This window comes from Canis lupus, chromosome 27 (assembly GCF_011100685.1).
Source record: "Canis lupus familiaris isolate Mischka breed German Shepherd chromosome 27, alternate assembly UU_Cfam_GSD_1.0, whole genome shotgun sequence".
In the NCBI taxonomy this organism is placed as follows: domain Eukaryota; kingdom Metazoa; phylum Chordata; class Mammalia; order Carnivora; family Canidae; genus Canis; species Canis lupus.
Genome location: NC_049248.1, coordinates 45885100 through 45900033, shown reverse-complemented (window position 1 = coordinate 45900033; position 14934 = coordinate 45885100). Strand labels below are relative to the sequence as shown.

The 14934-nt window shown below is 70.5% G+C and overlaps 1 protein-coding gene across 1 annotated transcript; it reads left to right on the top strand.

Annotated features, from left to right (window-relative positions):
* Positions 1–5409: 5409 nt before the first annotated feature.
* On the top strand, positions 5410–13249 carry PPP1R1A (protein phosphatase 1 regulatory inhibitor subunit 1A). The gene is given in 7 exon segments (NM_001313823.1): positions 5410–5558; positions 9254–9314; positions 10393–10430; positions 10727–10790; positions 11212–11364; positions 12718–12824; positions 13179–13249. Coding segments are annotated over 7 exon segments (513 nt in total). The 5' UTR covers positions 5410–5474; the 3' UTR covers positions 13185–13249.
* Positions 13250–14934: the final 1685 nt, after the last annotated feature.

Here is a 14934-nt window from a genome sequence, read left to right as displayed (position 1 = left end):
CACCCAGGGGGAAGCCCAGGCACCTGCCCTCACCTCCGCCAGCGCCAGCGCCAGCCACCGCCCCCCCTGGGCGATCGTCCAGAGCCCCAGCCCTTCCCTCCCAGGCCTGCTGACCTGCCTCCTCCTGCCCCGTGGCTGCAGAATTTTCCATCAACATCCGCAAGTCCAAGTCATTAGGTTCAATCATTAACAGGGCGGGTGCTAATTAGCGGGCGGCGGGGGTGATGAGGAGCTGATCAGGCGAGGGCAGGCGGGAGCCCTGGCGGACAGCGAGGCGCGTCCCGGGGGTGCCCACCCCTAACCCCGAAGGCTCGGACCTCCCGGTGCCTTCATCCCTGCTTCGCCCAGAGTCAACAAGGACAAGTTTGCAGGGACGAGCCCCGCCTACCCCTGCCCATTCCTCAAGCGCCCAGTGGGTGCCAGGCCGGAGCTCAGCATCCTGGGGACTCCACCCTGGGGACATCGCCCCGTCCCCTCCCGGCCTGTGACATCAGGGATGCCTGGCGTTACAGCGGGGAAAGCGGAGCCTCAAGAGGCCAGTTTTGCCCAAGGTCACGGGGCTTCGTGCCCCAGGGACACTGCCCAGAGGCTTGGTGATGCAGAAGGAGCCCCCCCCCCCGCCCGTGCCCCACTGTGGGGGGGGGGGGGTCGAGGGTCGATGGCCGAAGGGTTCAAATGCGTCCCAAGAGGCCCTCGGGCCCGAGCCCGCTTCAGGCTCAGCCTCTGCTCTGCCAAAGCCACCACATCGGGCTCGTCGGGGGCCGCGCTGGAGTGGGTTCCAGGCCTCGGAAGAGCCGCTTCCTCTCTCTGGCCTCAGTTTCCCCTCTCCAGCTCCGAGGGCATGGGCCACGCTGCAAGTCCCCCCCCACCCCACCCCACCCCGCTACCCGGTTACGGCTCAAGAAGACACAGAGCACTTTGCAAATGAGCAGCCCCTGTGTTTGAGTCACCAGCTCTGGCTCAGTCCCCAAGAGTGCCAGCTGCAGGGGGGCGTACCCAAGCCTGGCACACTGGCAGCGACGGGCTTTTCACAGCCAAGCCGGGCGCAGTGCATGCAGGCGGGGCCTCCCAGCTGCCCCCTGAGCACCCCCCCCCCCCGGTGCTGCGGCCCAGCTCCCGGACAGGTGTCCCCGGTGGGCGTCGGAGGCCCGGGGGCAGGGTGCCCACACCTCGGCTGCAGGCCCAGCCCTGCCCCGCAGCTGCTCCCTCCTCCTCAGGACTCCCAGGCGTTTCCAGAAGAGCAGAGCCACTTCGAGGGACAGGCTTTCCTGCTCCCTGAGGATTTTCCGAGCACGGGCCCCCAGCCCCGAGCCCGCTCGAGGAGCCTCCAGAAGCGTTCGAGGAGCTACGGCAAACTGGTGTGAACATATGGCTCCCCAGGGGGGCCGCCTGGGTGGGGGGGTGCTCCTTCGCCCACGAACCAGCCCCCGCCTCACGGCCCCAGAGCCCCGGGGAGAAGGGTGCACCCAGCAGGCCTCGGCACGCCCACGGCCGTCGCGTCGGAGGGAAAGGCCAGGCCGAGGCCCAGGTCCCTGCCTCTGGCTGCAGCCCTGGGTCCAGACGTCCCAGCCTGTGGCCGCGGCCCCTCTAACTCAGGATGGCAACGTTCCTAAAAGGGTTTATTTCTTCATGAGACACACAGAGAGGGAGGCAGAGACGCAGGCAGCGGGAGAAGCAGGCTCCATGCAGGGAGCCCCATGCGGGACTCGAACCCGGGACTCCGGGGTCAAGGCACATGCTCCCCCGCGGAGCCACCAGGGGCCCCGGGATGACAACATCTGAGTCACCTGCCCCCCTCCCGTCAGGGATGAGAAAACAGACGGGCATGTGTCTGGGGGTCGGGAGGAGCGACTGCCCCACCACGGAGGCCCAGAGACGTGGTGCAGAGGGAGGAACTGACGTGTAACCCCCCAAATGCCCCGAGGGCCCGGCCCAGCCCGAAGTAAAGCAAGATCCTAGTCCGTCCCGGGGGTGTGGGGTCGCTGAACTCACGCCTGAGGGGCTGCTGGGGGTGCGGGGGACATGAACCGAAGCAGAGCGTGCTGAGGGCCAGGAGCAGCCCACGAAGCCGGAGCAGGCCCGCCCGGCCCAGGGGCGCACCTGCCCCGCACCTGCCCGCCCCGCGGGGAAGGGACACGGCCCCCGCCCACCCAGGCCCCGCGCCCACCGGCCCGCAGCTGCACAGGCTCCCACCCCGCAGGCTCGGGCACGGATGCAGGTGGAGCCAGGACACCCTTGCAGGCCCGCTGTGCCCCACCGGCACCCCTCCCCGCCCTGCCCCCACAGCACCCAGCGGGCTCCTCCCTCCCTGCGCCCTCCTCCTCGCCTCCACCCCAGCACCGGCTGCTCCGGGCCCTCCTCCCACGCGGCGCCTCCCCTCCTCGCCTGCAGTCAGGGCAGGGGGCCTGGAGGACTGGAGCTCCAGGAGGCAACACAACGGTGGCCGAGGACTCCGCGGGGGTCCCTGTGGCCGGAGCAAAGTCTGGGGGGAGGGAGTGTGAAGGGGGCAGGCACAGCGGGGCGGGGGGCGGGTGCCTCCCCGTGGGACGAGGCAGGAAGCAGGGCCGCTACGGGCTGCTCGAGGCTCTCCCGGGCGCCGGCGCCCGACCGCAGGCGATGCTCAACCCTCTCGGGCCGGACTCTTCTCCCATTTTGCAAATGAGGAAACTGAGGCTCGGGGACGGGATTCTGTGGCCCCAGAGTCCCTGGTTCAAGTTCCAGGGTCCTGGTGGAATGGGGCCAGGCAGGGCCAAGTCCCCGTCTCCGGGACACTGCGGACTCCGTCCTCTGGGAGCCGACAGGAGGGAGGCGAGGCGGGGAGGCCGCAGCAAGGGCCTGCGAGCTGACGGCCGCGCGCCCCACCCCGTCCTTACGCTCCAGGCCTGGGGTCTTCACTCCTCCTCCGTCCACCACCACTTCCAGCTGAGAGAGGAAGGGACAGGGCACCCCCCGCACCCCCACCCCGCCCACGGCGGCACCGCTCCCCACGGCCAAGGGAGGAACCCGCAGAGCATCCGCGGGGGGACGAGTGGATCGGGTGGCGACCCGGGCGCAGGTTCAGGTGCAGACGTAGGCGTGTGTGCGTGTGTAATGGGGCACGATGTGGCCACAGAAAATGAGGGGATCCTACAACACGGATGGGCCTTGGGAGCAGCGCGCTACGTGCCGTGAATCCCGGCGTGACCTCACCACACGCGGACTCTAGAACAAAAATTAAAAGAAATAAAAAAAACAAAACAAAAATCAAAGTCCTGGAGAAGGAGGTCAGCTTTGGGGCGATCGGAGGCAGGAGGAGGGGCAGCGGGGAATGGAGGCCGGTGGCCAAGAGGTACAGCCCGCAGGTGCAGGGAGGAAGGGGCCGGGCTGTAGGGCGGCGACAGAGAGCTGCGCGGGTGGGGGGAGCTGGAAACGGAGTGACTCCTGAGTTCTTACAAAAAGAGAAAATTTTTCCCCTTTTTTTTCCTTTTTTCCTTTTTTCCTTTTTTTTTCTTTACGGTTACCCGTGTGAGTCGGACGCCAGCTGCACCTGTTGTGGTGACGGCGCCGCGACAGACCTCGGTCATCGTGTGAGCTGGGCTCTGTGCCTCCAACTACACAGTGACCGACCGCACGTATTTTCATTAAAACCGGGGTGGGGGGAGCTTGTAAGGGGATTGCTGGGGTCCCGGGCGCTGACCCGCAGCAGGAGGGGTCGGTCCCAGGGGCCAGGGACGCGCAGGGCCCACGTGGCTGCAGAGCAGGCCTGGCCCCACCGCAGGAGCCCAGGCCTGCCCCAGACCTGCCCCAGGAGCCTGAGCTGCCCCGGGCTGCGGGGAGGGCCCGAGGTTATTTTGGGAGGTAAAGGGAAGGGGGAGGCGGCCAAGAGCTGAGGCTGCCCCCCCCCAGGCCGCGGGGGTCACAGGGCCCCGAGGTCACAGCAACCTGCAGGGAGCCTGCCGGTGCTGCACTTGCGGGGCCCCGCCCCTGCCTCCCCTGCCTCCCCGGTCCCCCCCCAGGGGTGCCCCCCCCCCCCCCCCCCGCCCCTGCCCGGCCTCTCCCGTCCCAGGCCCTGCGTGGTGCCCACTGGTCCTGCCACGCCCCGCCGGCCTCCTCGCTGGTCCTGAGCCGCGCCTGGGCCCCACCAGGCCGGGAAGTTCCCCCGCGAGTCTGACCTGCGTCCCGGGACAACCCCCCCATCCCCCCGCAGTGCACCTGGAAACCGAGCACCTGCGCCCCCCCGCCTCTCCCCTGCGCCCCCCCGCCTTTCCCCTGCACCCCCCGGCTTCTCCCCTGCGGCCCCCCCGCCTCTCCCCTGCGCCCCCCGGCTTCTCCCCTGCGCCCCCCCGCCTCTCCCCTGCGGCCCCCCGCCTCTCCCCTGCACCCCCCAGCTTCTCCCCTGCGCCCCCCCGCCTCTCCTCTGCACCCCCCAGCTTCTCCCCTGCGCCCCCCCGCCTTTCCCCTGCACCCCCCGGCTTCTCCCCTGCGGCCCCCCCGCCTCTCCCCTGCGCCCCCCGGCTTCTCCCCTGCGCCCCCCCCGCCTCTCCCCTGCGGCCCCCCGCCTCTCCCCTGCGCCCCCCAGCTTCTCCCCTGCGCCCCCCCGCCTCTCCTCTGCACCCCCCAGCTTCTCCCCTGCACCCCCCCGCCTCTCCCCTGCGCCCCCCCCCGCCTCTCCCCTGCGCTCCCCCACGGCTGAGCCACGGAGCCCGAGCCTCGCGGGCCCCGCCCCGGGTCCTCCCGCCGCGGCCCCCGCCCGCGCACCCCGGCCTGGGCTCTGGGCCAGGGACCCCGGGGACCCCGAGCCCTCCGCCGCCCGCCGCCCGCCGGGCTTTCACCTCCGCTCCAGCGTCGCCGCCTCCACCTCCGGGGACGGTCCCCGCGCGGGCAGCCCCCCCCCCCCCCCCGCCCCGGGAGGCGCCGCTCTACGCCCCGCGGGGGGGCTCCCTCCGCCTTGGCCGCCGCCCCCGGCAGCGCCCCCGCCCCCAGGACCTGCCCCCGCCGGGGGAGCTCCGCCCGCCCACCTGCACCCCACCTGCACGCACCCCGCCCTGCACGCACCCCCGCACCCCCACCTGCACCCGCACCCCGTCCGCACCCCGCCCTGCACGCACCCCGCCCGCACCTCCGCCTCCACCCCTGCCCCACCTGCACCCGCACCCCGTCCGCACCCCCGCCCCCCCCCGCCCCGCCCGGAGCTCGGGGACCCCTGGCGCCCGCCCCTCCCGCAGCCCGCGGCCACGACGGGGTTAAGGCTCGGGCTGGGGGCGGGGCGGGGCGGGGAGGGGCGGGAGGGGAGGGGCGGGGGCGGGGCGGAGCCGCCGGGCGGCCGCCGAGGCCCCGGGGCCGGGAGCCGGGAGCACCGAGCCGGCAGCCGACCGGGAGCCGAGCGCGCAGGGCCGGGGCCGGGGCCGAGCGGAGCGGAGCGGAGAGGGAGCGCCCGACCCCCGACCCCCGAGCCCCGACCCCCGAGCCCCGAGCCCCGAGCCCCGAGCCCCGCCATGGAGCCCGACAGCAGCCCGCGGAAGATCCAGTTCACGGTCCCGCTGCTGGAGCCGCACCTTGACCCCGAGGCGGCCGAGCAGGTGCGGGGCGGGCGGGGCGCGGGGACCGGCTGCGGGCGCCCAGAAGCCTGGCTCCCCCGGGGGACCCCAGCCCCCTCCCCCAGCCCCCAGCCCCCTCCCTCCTCCCCCGGTGGGACCCCCAGCCCCCTCCCCCAGCTCCCCTCCCCCCTCCCCCAGCCCCCTCTCCTGGTGGGACCCTCGGCTCCCTCCCCCAGCCCCCTCCCCCCCAGCCCCCTCCCCCCGTCCTGCACCCCCCAAGGCGACCCCGCCGGAGTTCCCGAGCTGGGGGGAGCGCCCGAGGCCCCGGCAGCCTCCTCGCGGGAGGGGCCTGGGGCGGAGGCCGGGACAGGCAGGGGTGCAGGCAGGGGTGCAGGCAGGGGTGCAGGCAGGGGTGCTGTTCCAGGACTAGAACGGTCCGGGGCCCCCGCCCGGCGGGAACCGGAGGAGCCCCCGAGGGCGGGCCGGGCCGGGGCGGGGGCGCTGGGTCTGCGGCCGAGGCCCCCCCAAGCCCGCGCACGTGGGTCCCTGCTCCCAAGTCCTGCCCTCGGAGCCGCGGGGGGGGGGGGGGGGGGCCCTGCGCTCAGCCTGGCGCGGGGGGTGGGAGTCCGAGGCCCTGGCCCAGCCCAGGCCTGCTCTATTTTTAGCTCGGAGCAGCCTGGCAGAGGCGGCGTGGATGAGTGTGAGCAAGCGTGTGTCTCAGGGAGAGGGAGCATGCGAGGGTGACCACCCGGGGCCACTACGGCCGCCCGTTTGCCAAATATTTGCTCGTTTGCTCATTGCTCCATCTCTGTCCCCTGGCCTGGCCATCCCGGTCCTAAGGAGTCCCCGGGGGTCACCGGGTCGGTCCTGCCTCGCCCCCCCCCCCCCCCGCCGGCTGCCAGGGCTCTGGCCCAGCCTCCCCCCCCCAAAACCTCTGGGACCTCCTGGGGTGGGCCGGAGCCTGTGTCCTCCACGTGGCCCCGGCTGTTGGGGGCATCAGGTCGGGCATGAGGGAAGGGCGGGGACCACACTGTCCCTGGATGTCAGGGGCCTAAGTGTGGGAGGGGGTCGGAGCCTGCACCTCCCTCCTCTCCCTGGCGGGGGCCCCCTGTCCGGGCGCCAGGGGTGGCAGTAGGAGGGCCGAGGGGAGCCCTGGAGCTGGTGAGGATGAGGAGGGTGGAGAGCCGGAGCCCGTGGAGTGTCCCACCAGCGTCGGGGGGCCAGGCCGCTGTGCCCCGCACCCCGAGGCAGGGCCCTGAGATTATCTCAGACCCTGAGAAAGGGCCCGTGGGTGTGCGGGGGGAGCGGGCGGGCCGGGCTGAGGCGCCGGGAAGCACTGCCCTCCACCGGCGCGGGCGGGTCTCCCTGCCTGACACCTGCACCTGTTTGGTGCTGGAAAGGCAGGTGTCAGCGTGGGGGGCGGGGAGGCCTGAGGCTTCAGGGGGACACAGGGCGAGCCGGGCGGCAAAAAGAGCCAGGACTTCCGCCCACTTTCCTCTAACCTTCCAAAACTGGTGTCCACTAGACACCTGCTACCTGCCGTGGGGCCTCCACCCCTCCTGCGGGGCTGCCCGGGGTTACGCACGCGAAGGGCTCCAGGCATGGCCGGAGCCCCTGACCCAGACTGACCCGAGCAGGCAAAAGGGGTAGAAGCCGTGGGTTAGGGGCACAGAACGGCAGGGCTGCCGGGGCGCCCACAGCCGGGGGCACGGCGGCAGATCGGGGCTCAGGTGCCCTTGAGCGCTGGGACGAGACCCCGCTGCGAGGAAACCAAGGGACCGTCTATTCGTTCCCTAGTAGTTCGGGTGCGGGGAGGTGCTCGAGGAAGGCGGCTGCACACCCCCCCCCCCCGCTGTGGGGACCCTGGGTGCCTAGGAGTCCCGTCCAGGGCGCGGAAACTGGTTAAGGAAGGGGTGTCGGACGGCTCCCGAGGCCTTCGCTGACACACGTGGGTCCTTCCCAGGCTCCCGCCTCCCTCACTGCGCCCCAGCCCGTCCCTGTGACTCCTCTACCGCCAGCACCCCGTCCACCCAGAGCAACAAAGAGGAGCCCCCTCCTGGGGAGGGGCGGCCCTCATCCGCACATGAAGCACACGCGCGCACCTGCTGGTGCCAGCGCATCTGCATCAGGACTGGCCACACGGGCCCACGGCTAATGGGGGGGGGGGAACATGCACACACGCGTGCGCGCACATTCAGGACCAGTACTGCCAGGGACCTTGGAATGTCACCCCAAACAGATGTCGCTCCAGAGAAAGCAATGACCCGGCCCAGCATACCCCCAGCATATGCGTCCCACTTCCTGGGGGACAGTCCCCCTCTCGGAGCAACACCGCGCCTCTACTGTGGCCGATGCCCACCTCCTGGGCACAGAGAAGGGTGGGCGTCTTACCCCCCCCCCCCCCAGTCCTGGTGACACCACATCATGGACACAGACACGTAGAAATTTGATCCCTCGGTGTCCTCACCCTGCTGCCTCAGCCCCGGGTCACGTGAGCTCCTTTCCCAGCCATGTGGCCCTCCGTCGCCTCTTCTGCCCTGGAGGGAACCGCAGGGACGCCGGCCCCACGGTCCCCTCACCGCCCAGCCCCGAAACCCTCCAGAGAAAGGGGAAAAGCCACATGTCCCAGGAGTCCTTGGACGGCCTTCACCAGCGGTCACCTTTGTGGGCAGCCTGGCAAAGGAACGCAGAGGCCCGGGGACGCTTAGAAGAAGTCCTTAGAACGGGACCCCGGAGCCCGGCAGGAGGGGGCGGGATGGGGCGGGATGGGGCGGTCCCGCGGGGGCTCCTGCTGGTGGATTTACCACCCCGAGGACTCCCCCCGCCGCGCTTCCTGACCAACTGGAAGGGCAGTGAGTCCAAGGAGAGAGAGGACTTTGGGGAATGAGCTGGGGAATACAGCTTCACCCCTGCGCCTGCACCCTCACCCCTGCACCTTCACACTTGCAGTCTCACCCCTGCGCCTTCACGCCTGCACCTGCACCCTCACATCTGCACCTTCACCCCTGCGCCTTCACCCCTGCACCCTCACGTCTGCACCTTCACATCTACACTTGCACCCTCACACCTGCACCTGCACGCCTGCGCCTTCACCCCTGTGCCTTCATACCTGCACCTTCACCCCTGCACCTGCACCCCTGCGCCTTCACCCCTGCACCCTCACGTCTGCACCTTCACGTCTACACCTGCACCCTCACACCTGCACCTGCACCCTCACACCTGCACCTGCACGCCTGCGCCTTCACCCCTGTGCCTTCATACCTGCACCTTCACCCCTGCACCTGCACCCCTGCGCCTTCACACCTGCCTTCCCCACGTGGCCCCCCGGGGCAGCCGGGGCCTGAGGGGCGCTCTCCACAGATGCCAGGCCACAGACTGTTCAAGGCTGTCTTGGGGGCGGGGGGCGGGAACACTGAGGGACGAAGCCTGTGCCCTCCTCCCGGGGGGTTTCTGCCCACTGGTCGGGATGGACGGAAGGACAGCAGCCAGGGATCGATGCCTTAGAGCAGATGCAGCTGCTGAGACGGAGAGCTGGGGACATGCAGGCGCAGAGAGGGGTCGGGTGGGGCCTTCGGGGGCCCCAGGGGACAGGGATGGGCCCGAGCATCTCCGGCCCGGACGGTAGGGCCAGTGCAGGGGCATTTTCAAGGTGTGTCCAGCAGGAGCCTGGGTCCCGCTGCCCGGCGGCACCGGGCGGGGCTTCGACGCCTTCACATGCGCTCGACCTCTTCCCTCAGATTCGGAGGCGCCGCCCCACCCCTGCCACCCTCGTGCTCACCAGTGACCAGTCCTCCCCAGGTAAGCCCGGGCTGGGCCGCTGAAGGCAGAGGGGCTGCGGGGCGGCTGGGGCCAGTGAGCGAGGAGGTGCGGGAGGGGTGCGGGAGGAGGGCGGGCCTGAGGGGCGGAGGCCAGCTCCTGAGCCCGGACGCGGGGGCCGCGTTGGCGGGACGGTCGCCTTTGCTCCGGAGAGATGGAGCCGTGCTGGGGGGGACACACCTGGCTCCCGGGCCCCCAGGAGCCGGGCTGGTCCACTGAGTGCCGGTTGCTGCGGCAACAGCCTTCGGGTTGCTCCAGCAACTGCCATCCCCCCCAGCCCCCCGGGGCAGTGACAGCTGTGAGGGGAGAGACGGCCTCCGTCAGCCAGCCTGCAGCCCTCCGGGAAGGGGAAGGTCGGGAGCACTCAGGGAGCAGCTGGCGTGGTCACCAGTGCACCCCGCGAGGTCTGGGGGGGACATGGTCTCGGGGAGCCTGACGGGACAGCAGGAGGCAGGTGCTGCTGCTCGTAAGCGAGCCTGCACTGAGGACGCCCGAGTCCCGGCCTGCACCTGGCCACCCCGGCCTGCACCTGGCCACCCCTGGAGTGCACCCGGCCACCCTGGCCTGCACCTGGCCACCTGGCCTGCACCCGACTACCCCCGACCTGCACCCATCCACCCCGGCCTGCACTCGACCACCCAGACCTGCACTCGACCACCCCCGGCCTGCACCCAGCTGGATCGCTCCTCCTCCCTGCCCAGGGCGAGCCTGCTCGTCCTCTAGTGCCCCCCACCGCCTTGCAGGGTGGGCCCCTGACCCCCGACCCCGGGGAAGGGGGCAGTGCTGGGGAGGAGAAGGACTCCTGCGCACCTCAGAGGGAGGAGAGGGGCCAAGGGTCCTACTCGGGAACCTCCAGGTGTGAGGCCAGGACAGAGACACTGACCTCAGAGTCAAGGACGGGACCGCGTGCGGGCAGGGGCGGCCCTCAGGGCCAGCCTCCCAGGGGCAGACGGGAGGCTCAGGGCTCGGGAAGGAGGCGATGGCCGAGGCTCCCCCTTGGGACGTCAGCCTCGGAGGGTCTCCTGTCCTCTTCACTTTCTGCCTTCCCTGTTCCCCCCAGAGATAGATGAAGACCGGATCCCCAACCCGCTCCTCAAGGTGAGCTGCTCGCTGGCGCTCAGCCCAGCCCACAGCCTGTCGGGGATCATTCCCCAGACCCCCAACCGGTGTGACCTTTGGACCCCCGTCCTCTGCAGCCGCCTGCACGAGCATGAGGGGACGCGCCCTGTCCCCACACCCGGGCCCCTTGCTCAGCACCATGGGGGGGTGCTGGGAAGCCGGGAACCCCCACACACCTTCTGAGGCCCACAACCCACCCCCAGCTCCAACCCAAGAGCCTGCAGGCACAGAAGGGGGGAGGGCTGGCCTCCACCTGTGCCCTGTGTCCCTCACAGTCCACTCTGTCCATGTCTCCACGGCAACGGAAGAAGGTGACAAGGACCACACCCACGATGAAAGGTCAGCAGGACTTCCCGTCCCCTTGTTCCCCGCGTGCGGGGGGCTGAGCACTAGACCTACTGACCCCTTTGGAGGGAGTCCTCGGGAAGTCCTTCACCCTCCCTGTTGCCAGCCCTGCGGGTGCCAGCTCCACCTCCAGGGGGCTGGGGGCCCAGGAGGACCTGCCTCACCTGCTGGGCAGGTAGGTGGCCTGGGGAGTGCACCCCACGCGGAGGGGACTCGGGGATTCCTCGGAGTCTAGCCAAGACGGGGATCGCAGCCCCTGGGGAAGATCCTTGTTCCTAAAGGCCCCGCCCGCCCGCCCTGCCTCCCCGCAAAGGAAAGATGCTTCCTTGTGTAGCCTCATCGCCCAGCGAATGCCCCGCCCCAGCCCGGCCCCTGTCGCCAAGTGGCGGCCACGTCCCTCCCTCTGTGCCCCCAGAGCTCCAGATGATGGTGGAGCATCACCTGGGGCAACAGCAGCAGGGAGACGAGCCTGAGGGAGCCGCCGGGAGCTCGGGGCCCCGGGAGCCCTGCCCACCTGGGATCCCAGACGCGGAGGCGGCCTGCAGGCCGGGCGCGGGGAAGGCAGCAGGTACTGGGGGGGGGGGGGCGTAGGGGGAGGGGGAGGGGGGGCCAGGGTGCCGGGAGGGCCGTGGGGGGCTGGGGGGCCGCCGCAGGAGGAGCAGCCTCACCTGCGTGGGGTCTGATGGCACAGAGCCAGCCAGGCCTAGGGCTGCGCGGGGCTGGAGGGCATGACCTGGTCCACTCCGCCTGCCTTGCTGCCCGGGAAGGCTCGGGGCCTCAGCCTCGGGGCCTCGGGCGGCCTGAGGTGACAGCAGGCCTGGCCTCGGGGTGTTGGTGACAGGGGGAGGAGGTGGGTGAGGGCCCAGCCGCTGGGGCAGGCACAGCACCGGACGGACGGGAGTGATGCTCAGAGGCGTCCGCAGCCCTGCAGCCCCACAGACCCCGCAGACCTTGCAGACCCCGCAGCTTGGCAGTCCCCACAGCCCTGCAGGCCCTGCAGACCCCGCAGACCCCACAGGCCCCGCAGCCCCTGCCACCCTGCAGACCCCGCAGGACCCGCAGACCCCACAGGCCCTGCAAACCCCACCACCCTGCAGACCCCACAGGCCCCACAAACCCCAGCACCCTGCAGACCCCGCAGACCCCACAGCCCCTGCAGACCCCGCAGCCCCCGCAGACCCCACAGGCCGCGCAAACCCCAGCACCCTGCAGACCCCGCAGACCCTGCAGGCCCCGCCACCCTGCAGACCCTGAAGGCCCCACATCTCAGCAGGCCCAGCAGACCCCGCCACCCTGCAGACCCCGCAGCTTGGCAGCCCCCACAGCCCTGCAGACCCCGCAGACCCCACAGACCCTGCCGACCCCACAGGCCCCACAAACTCCAGCACCCTGCAGACCCCGCAGACCCCACGGGCCCCGCAAACCCCACCACCCCGCAGACCCTGCAGACCCCACGAGCCCCGCAAACCCCACCACCCCGCAGCCCCGCAGGCCCCACAAACCCCACCACCCTGCAGAACCCGCAGGCCCCACAGGCCCCGCAGCCCCGCAGCCCCCGTGGGCCCGAGCCCGGAGCTCTCTGGGTTTCACAGCGGGCGCCCGGGCTTTACCCACTGAGACACCCGCGGGCCCTGTCATCGGACCAGAAACGCCTCTGCGTGGAGCGAGGGGTCCCGTCCATGGGGAGAGGCTACACGTAGCCCATATGGGGTCAGCTTTAGCCAAAGTGGACCCAAACTTTTTTAAAGTTTTTTTTTTTTTAATTGCAAATTTAAGAATAGGGCCCTGTAGTGATGGTGGCGATGAGCGGGAACAGCCCGACTGTCCGACCGCCCCCAGCAGGGTCCGGGGCCACCGGGGCTCAGGGCGGGGGCGAGCAGCCCCCCTGCAGGCCTTCCCAGCGCTGCCTTTGCCTCCCCAGGGCCTGCAGAACCCACGCGCGAAGCTCAGGAGAGGGGCAGGGAGAAGCCCGGCAGCGAGGAACCCACGGCCCATATACCACCACCGGCCTCCCAGGGAGCCAAGCCGGTGAGAGCCCCCGCCGGCCGCCCGGTGCTCGGGGGTCAGGCTGCGTAGACCAGGGCAAGGGCTCAGACCTGGACTCGGGCTTAGGGGAACCGAGGGCCAGCTTCAGTCCCCGAAAAGCTGTTGTCCCGGGCAAGAAGGCTTGGGGGTGTCAGGCACCCGGGCACAGAGGAGGGGCCGAGCCGAGCCGCAGGGGCAAGGATGAGGTCAGGCGGGTGTGAGGGCCTCGGCGGAAGGGGTAGGGTGCAGGGTGCAGGGTGCGCAGCAGTGGTGCCCGCAGCGGGGCCCGGGGCTTCCCCTGCTGGACACGTCGAGGCTCACCCCCCCCCCTCCGCCCCTGCCCCCACCCCACAGCAGGTGTGACTCGGAAGCAGGCATCCTGCCATCGACACTGCGGCTGGGAACGCACGGACACTGGATCTCTTTCTTATTCACTTTTAGGGAAAAACAAAAAACAAAAAAAACAAAAAACAAAAAAAAACCCTCTTGTTTTTAAAAAGTGATAAATTTGGTGTTAGGTCCTCGGCATTTTCCTTCTTTCCCGGCTTGGAGACTCCCTGCTCCGTCCCTTCGCACCCTGCCCTCCCTCAGCCCCGTCTCCTCGCCTCCTGTGCCAGGGAGGAGGAAAGGGGGAAGCTGGAGCCTTGGGGGGGGCGTCCGGGGGGGCTCCCCGCAACCCGGCCCCGACCTGCAGTGGCAAGAGCGCTGAGGACCCCCAGGGTACCGGGAAGGAAGGAAGGAAGGAAGGAAGGAAGGAAGAAAGGAAGGAAGGAAGGAAGGAAGGAAGGAAGGAAGGAAGGAAGGAAGGAAGGAAGGAAGGAAGGAAGGAAGGAAGGAAGGAAGGAAGGAAGGAAGGAAGGGCGGGCCTGGGTTCTCTTTTCTCTTCTCTCAGTTGAGGGAAAGATAAGCAGCTTCCGGGGGGGGGGGGGCTGCCCTGCAGCTGCCGGACTTGGGGGGACCCAGGTGGGTCCCGTGGGACTGGGCAGGGGGAGCTGCGCCCGGGCCCTCGCCGTGGCCGTGGCACCTGTCGGTGCCGCGGGGACCCTCCTTGCCCCACCTCCGTGATTCCGCGCTCCAGGCCGGGACCCCCTCCGGCTCCGAGGCCGCCGCCGCCACCCGGTAGCCCACCCGGGGTCCCACCTGGTAGCCAAGGTGGCCGAGAGCACCGTGGTTGTGAACACAGAGGCCCTTGCTGGGACTCAAGGACCCGGGACCCGCCGAGGCCCCGGGCAGGACGACACCCAGCCCAGGGGAAGACACTTTGCGGGGCAGCCAGGCCTCTCCTACCCGCTGCTTTGACTTTCCCGGGGCTGGAGTGGGGAGGGGAAGCGGGGAGGCGAGGCTGGCCTTCCTCACAGAAGCAGCCCTGGGGGAGCAGGACGTGCCAGGTGCAGCTGCTCCTCCGTGCCCCCGCCCGACCTCAGCTCTCCCCGCGGCTGCCCACCTGCCCACCCTCGTGCCCAATAGGGACGGCACCGCAGCAGGGGTTCTGGGCTTCAAGAGAGCGCGCGCCGTGCAGAAGCTCGGGGCCCCCACCCAGCAGACACCGGTCACAGCCAGGCGGTCTCCCTTCTTTATTGATCTCTGGCTACAGCAGGGTCCCGGGAGACCGAGGGCAGGGGTGAGTCACATGCGTCTCTGCCCCACTTGGGGTGGGGGCGGGGGGCAGGGTCGAGGAGACCGTGGATATGGTCACGCCACAGGGCCCACTGTACAAATGCAGGGTGGTATGTACAGGAAGGGGGAGGGCGGCCACCCGGACTGGGGCCTGTCCTGGGACGAGGCCGCTCCAGAGCCTGAGACGCGGGGGCCCAGGCCTGGCGGGTCCCTCCCGTCTGCCCCGCTCGTCCCGGGGAGGGGCCGGAACAGGGGGAGCAATGCGGGATGCCCGGATCACAGCTCAGCCTCCCCGCACCCGGGGCCCAGCGGCCGCCCTCCTGCCTGTGCGCCCAAGACGCACCCTGAGGGTGCTTGGCTGGGGAGACCTCAGAGCACTTTACAGACATTGGTCGGATGGGAGCCTCCTGGCCCCGGGGCGGACGGAGGGGGCAAAGGGCTCAGGACACCGGGCAGGCGACAAGCCCCAGGGCCCAGGCCAAGCCCAAGCTCTTGA